This window comes from Leptinotarsa decemlineata, unplaced genomic scaffold, assembly GCF_025532065.1.
Source record: "Leptinotarsa decemlineata unplaced genomic scaffold, Ldec_3_MD MMD2_tig00026361_RagTag_RagTag, whole genome shotgun sequence".
NCBI classification, from domain to species: Eukaryota; Metazoa; Arthropoda; class Insecta; order Coleoptera; family Chrysomelidae; genus Leptinotarsa; species Leptinotarsa decemlineata.
The window spans coordinates 4665648-4676203 of NW_027412704.1; the positions used below are offsets into that span (position 1 = coordinate 4665648).

General features: G+C 37.0%; 1 protein-coding gene across 1 annotated transcript; it reads right to left on the reverse strand.

The window, feature by feature from the left end:
• LOC111517656 (uncharacterized) lies at positions 1 to 10556 on the reverse strand. Its single transcript, XM_023173863.2, has 3 exons — positions 10400 to 10556; positions 6391 to 7208; positions 1 to 685 (listed from the first exon to the last, which is right to left on the reverse strand). Exons 2-3 carry the CDS (start codon positions 7100 to 7102, stop codon positions 459 to 461), a joined length of 939 nt encoding a protein of 312 aa, XP_023029631.2. The 5' UTR covers positions 7103 to 7208; positions 10400 to 10556; the 3' UTR covers positions 1 to 458.

Below are 10556 nucleotides of genomic sequence, written 5' to 3' on the forward strand. Positions count from 1 at the left end.
TTGACGAAAAAGGTTTTTATTTCAATCTCACGGATTTTGAAAAATGTATAACATATGTTAGGACTGGAAAATCTATCATTGAAAGACTGGTACAAAATTGATTTTTCCCTCATCAATTATAGTGAAGACAAAAGTTGATGAATCTTGGACCAATTTCATTTCAAATTGGAGTTGACATCTTTCAAACCTCACAATCACCCGTTCAATTCTAATGACTGGGTGTCACACAGTTTTCAGTAACACGAAAATACATCTGAAAACTCAATTATATCACCAAATATTCAGCTATATACAGACATGCACGAAATGTATATATACAGATGATAAAAATATCGAACGATTATATACAAAATACAAAGAAACATGAACTGAGTACATCAGTCGTCGTCAGTTTCGAAATACTATTATTATTACTCGTTATTGAAATTATTTCACCTCTTTGGCAAGCCATCAGAGGTTCAATTATTATAAATCTTTTCTAATAGTTTTTTTCTCCTGGATACTCTTTGTCTTTTATTTTGGAACCATATTCTCAACCGTTTTTTGCTGACTTCCATTACAGCACCAAGATTTTCTATTTCTTCCTTTGATGGATATGGATTCAGAGAAAAGTGTGTTTCAAGTTCCGTTAGCTGATATTTGCTGAAAGTTTTTCTCTTTTTGGTTCCTGCAGTAGTAGAAGCACCTGAAAAATCTGGTTTTAGAGAATATTCAAACTCATACAGTGTGTCAATTTTAAAACTTACAATGGGCTATTTCTCACAAACTGATATCGAAAAATGCTTGAAACCGTTTGAAACCGTTTCAAACTTCGGCTTAAATGGAATATTCAATGAGGTTTTTGTTGAACTACAAATTTATTAAAAATGTCAATTAAGTAAATGTTAAAAGTGGGTTCCTTTGTTTTGTAAACAATAATACAGCCTATTGTCAAAGTCTGCACTAACTTTGATATCAGCCGGCTCACTATAACTTTTTTATTTGTAATGCTATCTCCTGGACTATTATTTTACATGATAAGTGTCCGTCGATACTTTTTTTGTTAAATAAAAACTCAATTTGCCGTTTTTGCAAAACGAGTTGGAAAGATCTCTATTTTGGGTTCTGTCAAAGTCAAATATTTTTGGTTTGTTTGAGACTTATAAATGTCATTAGTTTTCATCATTTGTACGATCTGTACTGTCATTGAGCTGTAGATGTCACGTCGGTTTACAGTATACCTGAGCGCGTGGAGATAATTTTCATTTTTGCCTCCCAGATCCAGTGTTATTAAAAAACAGCTCAAATATTTCATAAAAGGCATCTGGACAAAAATGTAAGTCACGCGGACGTCCGCGATTCAGTTGAAAAGTTTAGAGAAATGGGATCAGTGCAAAATAAAAAAAGAAATGCCCCAAAATTACTGAATGAAGCAACCCAAATTGAGGTCCTTGGAAATTTTGCAATGGAGCCTACTGCATCAACGCGTCAAGTATATGCAGTGACAGACATAAGTTTCATCCGTACAAAACGAAAATTCTTCAAGAACTCAGCGATGATGATCCAGACCGACGAATTGAGTTTTGTGAACTCATGACTAAAATAATTCGCGTTGAACCGAGAATGTTCAAAAATATTTGTTTCAGTGATGAATGTACTTTTATGCTGAATGGTAATATAAATAAACAAAACTGTAGTGATGTACTGGAGTGATGCGAACCCGCATCGGTTCAGAGAAGGTCACACTCAATATCCTGAAAAACTGAATGTTTGGGCAGGAATATTAGGCAATACTATAATTGGTGCCTTGTTCATACCAATCAATTTATGTGGCGACATTTATCTCGATATGCTGGAAAACACCATCGAACCTTCAATTGTGCATGAATTAGAGAACCAAAGGGACGACCAAGGCAACCTAGCTGTAGACGAAGATTTGCTGCACGTCCAACAAGATTGAGCACCTCCTCACTATGCAGCTCCAGATAGGCACTGATTGAGTACTAATTATCCGAACAAATGGATTGGTAGGAGAGGTCCCATTTAGTGGCCACCGAGGTCACCTGACTTGGCGCCACCTGACTTTGTTCTGTGGGGTCACCTCAAGCCAGTTGTTTATGAATCTCAACCTGCGTAACTTGGGAAATTGCGAGAAAGAATTACGCAAGCATATCGCGTCATTACTAGAACAACATTTGCCAAAGTTCGTACAGAATTTCAAAGTAGGCTGTATTATTGTTTACAAAACAACGTTACCCACTTTGAACATTCACTTAATTGACATTTTTAATAAATTTGCAGTTTAACAAAAAACCTTATGAAATATTTCGTTCAAGCCAAAGTTTCACAATTATTGTTTCACTCTGTACAATTATTATTCATACCGTTGGATATCATTTTTCATAGTATTTCAATGATATATCACAAGTAGGGGTTTGCAATTTAAACGTTTTGTATTTTGGTGGGTGGGGCCTAGGGGGTTGAAGAGGGTGAGTTCTCTTTCATGTCACTTCAGTTCCCCTTTACTATCCTTGAAACGGTTTCGAGCATTTTTCGATAACAGCTGTCGTTCGTGAGATATAGCCCATTGTAAGTTTTAAAATTGACACACTGTATAATGATCATATTAGTTTCGAGATGAAACTCCTAATATGACTGGACTATATTATTTATGGTTCTCTGATCACTGCAATATCATGAACCATTTCATAAATGGTGGATGCTTGTCTCACCGGGCATCTCCCGGTGACATGTTATTGCAACGACATAATCTTGTCGCCCACTTGTCCGGCACAGCACAGCACGGCGCTGTCCGTCGCCTAATGGCGACGGGTGGTAGCATTGCCCACTTGTCCAGCTACAACCAGCATTCTGAAGGTGCTGGTTGTTCGGTTTCAAAGGAATAACAGTTGACATCGAGCGATTACAGAAACATGTCTATCACTAGCAGTTCTGACGAAGAAGTTGTCATTAAAGTGGCCGCATTATTGAATGAAGAAGGATGTGTGTCCATCCCAATAATCAAAAGAGGGCATATCTGGAAGAGTTCCATCATCTTTTCAACGACCTGAAAGGAGACGAGAAGAAATTTTTCCAGTATTTTCAAATGACTTCATGCAAATTTTCAGAACTTCTGGATATTCTACAGCTTACCTAAACAGGCAGTTCAATTTTTCCTAGTCCATTTTTATAGTTACCGTCTGACACTGTGCTGTTAACTGTTGGAATAGCAGAACATAAAGTTCCCAGGCAGGTTTGGACAAGTTAATGCTGGCAAGCTCTTACAGACGATGCGCTCACTTGGCCAGTCCGTCACAGCACGTACCGTTATTTGCCGGACAGGATCGGAGAGACAGAATCCTTTCCGGCGTCGGACGCTCTTGGCTGTGCCGTGCCGGGCTTGTGGACGGTTGTCCATTTACCTTCATTGTTCCAATCCTATCCGTATTTTGACGGGACGGACCTTGCTGTGCTGTGCCGGACCTTGCTGTGCTGTGCCGGACCTTGCTGTGCTGTGCCGGACAAGTGGGAGACAAACTTTAAGCAGCGTAAAGTTGTTTTCGGGCTAAGGAAAATTGCATAATGGCGTTGGAGGTAAAATGGATCCCCAATTGGATGGAGAAAGTTTTGTTGGATAACAGAATCCATTTTTGATTTAAAAAACGATTGTATTTTAAAAACCATTAGACATATTAGATACATTTGAAAAAATAAAAAACATTGCAACAACCAAATTTTTCTAAATAGTAATATTAACATGATGAAACTGCTTTTCGAGTCCTGAAGAAGAATTTGATTGAATTCAAAACGATGGCAAAGAAATAAGTGTTTTTTTGAGGAAAAAGTGATCATATTATCTTTCTAACCATTCTTTAGAAAAATTACTGGATCACTAAACTAGTTGAGTGATGAAAATGATATTTTACTTTTTGAAAACTTTGAATTGCCGCTGTAACTTATGTAGGTGAACTTGAAGGTTGACCTTTTCTACACAAGTATGAAGTTCTTCGCCACAATTTTGATATTTTTCATATGACGAAAAATGGAAAATTCTACGTTATACTTCTTCTGGTATAATCAGTCTGCAAGTCAAAAGGCAGTGATTTTTGTTCCATTTGGGAAAAAACCCTTATGAAAATACAGTGTACAAAAGCCAAATGGAATGAATTCATTATTTCCAGAAACAAGTCGAATTTACATTATAATTTGACATACTTCAACGGAAAAATGCTACCCCTACCATCATCCTCCGTCGAACGACAGGTACAACCCCCAATTTTCAGATGAGAAGTATAGACTTGTGATATATCGCTTGAAAGATTTCTCCATTCTCAATTCAAAAATAGTATCGTTTTCAAGTTTATTGCAACAATTAGGACAAAATAAATTGAAAACGTGTTGTTACCGAAATTCGATAAAATACACTCAAAACTTATTGCAATATACTCAAAACTTATTTCATATTGAGGTTTTGATAATAAGAAAATAAGCAAAAATCATAGCAATATTTTTTTAGATGGTATTCTTTAAAAAACTACAAAGATTTTTCGTGGCAACGTTAGTTCAAAACGCCTTTTCAACTTGTTTGGTATGTTACAATATCAGTTATCAGTATTTGAATTTGAGTTTGAAATTCGGTAACTTCAAGTCTGACAAATGGTTAGATTAACGGAAATGCATAAAATAACAGTTTTACAAATGATTGATTACGAAGATAAAACCTGAACACGATAGAAAGTAGCTCGCCTATTTCATGAGAAATTTCCTAATTTACAGACCATGCCTCAAAGAACAATAAGCAAAATAGAGAAGCAGTTTCACGAGATTGGTCATGTGGGCAGATAAAAAAAGCAGCTATCAATGCAATGAGTGCTGAACTCAAATCAGATGTGATGCTTAAGTTTGAAGAAAATCCACATACATCGAGTAGACAGGCATCCACTACATACAATGTTAGCCATAGAAAACGTATTAAAAGAAAATAGAATGCATCCCTTCGAAATGATACCTACTCAGTAGTTCATGGAAGACAATTTTGATAGAAGAATTAATTTTTTTGAGCAAATGAAGGACATGTTGGATACCAATATTATCCAATTAGATAACATTATGTTTTCTAATGAATGTACTTTGCCTCTTAACGGTCATGCTAATCGGCAAAATTGCCACTACTGGCTAACGGAAAATCCTCACTAGATGAGAGAAGAACACACGAAATACTCTCCAAAGGTTAATGTTTGGGCGGGGATTGTAGGAAACCATATCATTGGTTCCTTTTTCATTGAAGGCAACTTGAATGATGATAATTATTTGGCACTACTTCAGAATGATGTCATTCCAAGTTCAGCAAATTCATGTCCTGATCCAGGAAACCCTCAAGTTCCAGTGAATACGATATGGTTTCAGCAAGATGGAGTACCATCATATTACCAAGGTAATGTCCGGCAATACCTCGGTAAAACATTTCCCAGTCGGTGGATCACCTGATCTTCCATCATCAGATTTATTTTTATGGGGATATGTAAAGAGCAATGTGTACAGAACTGAACCTTCAGATTTGAATGACTTTTGAGAACGGATAACGCTTGCGATCAGGTCGGTCACGCCTGATATGTTAAATAATGTTGTAAGACAGTTTTATTTGAGATTACGATGTTGCCAAGACGTTCACGGTGAACATTTTGAACATCTACTCCGTTAACATCCGTAGTTATTTTTCTTATTCTACATTTCATTACGGTTTGCATTACATTTTAGTTTTTAGGTGTATTTTATCGAATTTTGGTAACCACATGATTTTGATTTATTTTATCTTAATTGTTACAATAAACTTGAAAGCGATAACATTTTTGAATAGAGAATAAAGAGATCTTTTCAACGATATATCACAAACCTATACTTTCGAAGGGAGTTGAAGGTAGGGGTGGCATTTTTACGTTGAAGAATTCCAAATAATAATTTTCATTTGACGTGTTTGGGGATTTTTTTGAATATGTACAGTAACTGAAATAACGAATTTATTCCATTTGGTTTTTACACACTGTATATCTTAAAGCTATGCGCCACTGCTTTTTCATGACTTTCAGATTATTAATTTTTATTTATGAGCAGATTATCTTTATTGCTTTTTTATTCACGTTCATTTGTATTTCTTGAAGAAACTATTGATGTAATTTCAACTTCAGTTAGAATTGTAATATTCAAGTAAAATATTATTGTGAGACTTTCACAAGACAGTTTACAAAACCCCAACACGTGTTTAGCTATGCAATAGTTTTCTGATACCTGATGCAATTCAGTGAATTTCACAAATCCATCATACCTTAGACACAAATCCATCATACCTTAGACTATAGCCAGAAAAGTGATTCAACTGTGAAGTGAGGCAGGTTATTTTTTTGTCAAACTCACCTTTTTGTGATAGCTCCAGTTCAACTAGATTCTTTGAGGTGGAATCACCAGTTCCATTCTCAACTGAAGAATACATCCAACCAGGAAGTTGTTCGAACTCTAAAATGGAAGTTCCATTGGAGTCTACTTCATTTCCGCTCCTTTTGAGTTCCTCCTCTATCTTCTCTACACATTCTGACGCCATATTCGAAAAAACTTCATCGAGGTCTAATATTATCTTATTTTGTTCTTCTATTGAGCTACTATCCCGATTGATCCCAGTCTCATCTACAAGAGGACTGATTGGTTGGTAGGAAATGTCACTTAGAAAGCTTGTATCGACATTTTGCCACCGTTCTTCCGGCAGAAACTCCACATTATTGGTTGTAGTAAGTGGAGTAGAAGATTGATATCCGCTTTCAGGAGTTGCATTATGAATTGCTGAGTGGATGCCTCTCTGTATACTTCCAACATTTTCCGAAAACAAGTTTCTGGAGTTATTTTTCCGTACAACAGATTGCCATTGCAGGTCGTTCTTTGGAACTTTCAGATGTGTTTCGTTTGAAGACTCGAAAGAAAATATGGACTGCGGAGCATATTCCAAATCTTCGGAATCCACTGATATATCGGAGTAATCGTTATTGTGCAAGAAATGGAGCTGGTTACTGCTATGTTCGTTAATTTCTGATCCAAATCCAAACTGTTCGAATGGAAAAAAGTCAAAGGTTGTCATTGTCGTGGAAGAAATTCTCCAAGCAGGTCAAGCTATTTACCAATGTTGTTACTTTTCTTCTATATTGCCTTCACAATCGCAATTATAAAAACCGTTCAAATACATCCTGAAACAAAATGAATCATTTTTTCACATCTTCGACAACTATGATTGTTAGCCTACTGTTCTGGGTAGGTCCTGGTAATAACCCTCGAGCCACCCAGAGAGCATCATGGCTATTAACAGTGCCGTTAGCCATGCCGTGGCGTAGCTGAATCATGATGACTTCAACTAGATACATTTTCTCAGAAAGAATATTCAGTCGGTAGCCGATTCGAACCAGAAAGTTTATTTGGGACTGGAATTATTGGTCACTGGGTTATGCACGAGAGGCAGTATTTCTGTTGTGGTGTTTCTGAAACATTCATTGCACACCAGGGATTCCAATTCTTCTTACTAGATTAAGTTACTCTCTGTTGCGAATATGTGTATATCAACATGACATTGCTCAGAAATTTTGTTCTCGCGATACAAAAAAATTAAAGAAAAGTAAAATCAGGAGACTTGAAATATCAGTTAGGTTAGGTTAGGTTAGGTTAGGTTAGGTTAGGTTAGGTTAGGTTAGGTTAGGTTAGGTTAGGTGAAGTTAGGTTAGGTTAGGTTACGTTAGGTTATGGCAAGCAGAGTGGCAAGAAACAACCTAGGTAGTGCAGTGAACAAAAAAATTGATCCCTTCAGTGAAAAGATGGTATTTGCTAAAAAAAACAGGGACTTAGACTACTGTACCACACAGATTCTGTCGGGGCACGGGTCATTCGGGCAATACACCTGCGAGCAATCTGTGCAGATACTGTGGGGAAGCGGATACAACGGAACACACCCTAATTGCGTGTCCCAGGTGGGAAGGGGAGAGACATCTGTTATGCCAAGAGACCGGACACGAGATATTAGCGCAGAATTTCATGGATATAGTTGAACAGAGCTGGGACAAGATGAGGGGTTTCATGAATGAAATGATGGAGGAAAAAATCAAGGACGAACAAGCGGAACAGGGAAGGTGAATGGAGAGAGGAACAGGAAACAGGTAGGATAAGAGTTGCCAGATGCATGTGATGTATATCGCAAAATGATTCCGCATGCATCATTCGTAACGAAGACGGGGGAGTTTTAGTGGCTACACCACATGCGCACGAAGCCGGTTCGTGGGTATTCGAAGGTCTTTCTCCCCCCCGCCCCCAAAAAAAAGGTTGGGTTAGGTTAGGTTGGGTTAGCTTAGGTTAGGTTAGGCTATGTCTGAAGTGGATAGGTCTATTCAACCCTCCACCACAACCCAGAAGGGTTTATTGTGGCTCACACAGGTTCTGGTCCGATGAAGCTGCTTGTAGCATCCTCCTTTGCAAGGGAGTCATTAGCATCATTGCCTTCCAGGCCAGTATGGCTGAGAATCCAGTCCAGAGACAATCTGTTGAGTCTTTCTATCGAGGAGAGTCGCTTTTGGCAATTTGCTACCAATTTAGACGTTTCTCGGTAAGAGCCCAGAGCTCCCAACGCCGCTTGTCTGTCCGACAATATTTTTATTGACGTGTGTGAGGTTGGATTCTTCCAATTTTTCCGCACACAATTCAATAGCGCAAATTTCTGCTTGGAATACAGTCGCATAGGTTTCTAGGCAGGTTGATATCTCTGTCCTGAGTCTGCGACTGAAAACACCTGCACCAGAACCGCTAATAATATTTCCTTTTCCCGGAGGATGCAGTCCTCTCTACTGGGGAACAGTACTTCATAAGGCAGTTCGTAGTTGATGATTGGAGGCATAAAATCAGACGTTATTTCCAAAATGCTGTGACTTTCAGTATTAACCAACAGTCTGTTGTACTTACAATTCATTAAATTGATTTGTGCAGTTGGCAATGTGCGCAAGTGTATATTTATAGTCCATTTAGCCTCTCTCTCCAGAAAAATGGCCGCTGATGGCCATAGAGATCCTTCGCGATACGAAAAAATCAGGAGATTTGAAATATCACTCAAGAGGACTACGTGCTTTTCCCACTGATGATTGTTTAATGGCTACCAAACAACTGAACAACAACTGGAAAGATGCTTTAAGAGGAGTTTCTGAGGAAGTTGGCATATCGATTGGCTCATGAGCATGAACATCGCTCAGGAATTATTGGATGACGCTATCAGCAATCCAGATGTGTTCAAAAGGGTGATAACTGATGATGGAACATTGATATATGTTTATGACATCGAAACCACGATAGAAACTTGAACTTATTTCATTGCGAGGATCATTTTAATGTAAATGCACGTTTACTTCAGAGTAATTATGAAATGAATCATTTGTACTTATCAATGAACAGGGTTGGCAAATCATCCGAAAGGAAGAAGAGTAAAAATTTATCATCTAGAATAAATTGATAGTATTTATGTACCTGAATATTAGCAATCATGATTGTACTTAATGTCAGCTTTATGTGGTAGTTGGTCTCCTAGAATCAATATTCATTCCTGATCAACAATTTTCGATATAGATTTTGTTAGGTATTTTTTTTATTAACCCCTTTTTTTGTTAGTTATTATGTTTCATATTGCCTGAAAATTAACTAATGACTTTCAATACTTCCAACTCGATGACAGTTGATGAAATAAAATAATGTTGAATTCTATAATTCACATTCATATTTGAAGTACATTCGAAGCGAATATTCGAAATGAATTCACTACTTTCGAAGATTTGGAATTTTTATCCTACCTCGTAAGTTGAGATTTTTCAACGAACAAATGGAACAAGGATTCCACTTCTCAAGGAGAGCAACTCACTGAAGAAATTGACAATATTCTTGTATGAAACAAAATAAAAACAATGCAGTCTCGAATAATATGAACGATTTAATATAGTTTCTTTTGGAATTTCACGAAGAAATTGAATTAGGATGGAACATTGATTGTGGAGAAAAGACAGCTTTCTGAGCATTAAAAGAACATGAATCACGAAAACCACAAAATCTTCACTTGAAATAATTCCAATTATTCATTCATGTTCACTAGCTGAAAAATGTTCACATCACAACTCATCTCCCTCAACTGTATTTCATGCCATTCGACTGTTAAACACGATTATCATTTACGTCAAATTGATGAACGCAGCTTTAATAAACTGACCATACATATAATTTTATGAGTTTCAACTGCTCAAACTACCCCCCTCACTTATGAATGAAATATCTAACTTTGTCAACTGGGAAACTTTCCGAAAATGAGTCGATCAAATCGATATACTTTTTTTCAAATCACTAGCGTAAAGTGAAAACTTACCATATAAAAAAATTTACGTCTATTAAAAAGAACAATAAACAAATATTTGAAACATTCATTATCTTCAACGTCTAGTTCAATTCCTCAAGAGAAATCTTTCAAGTGTCAAACCTTCAGTTCGTCAAAAAATGAGTATATGTATCAGCTGACTCGATAT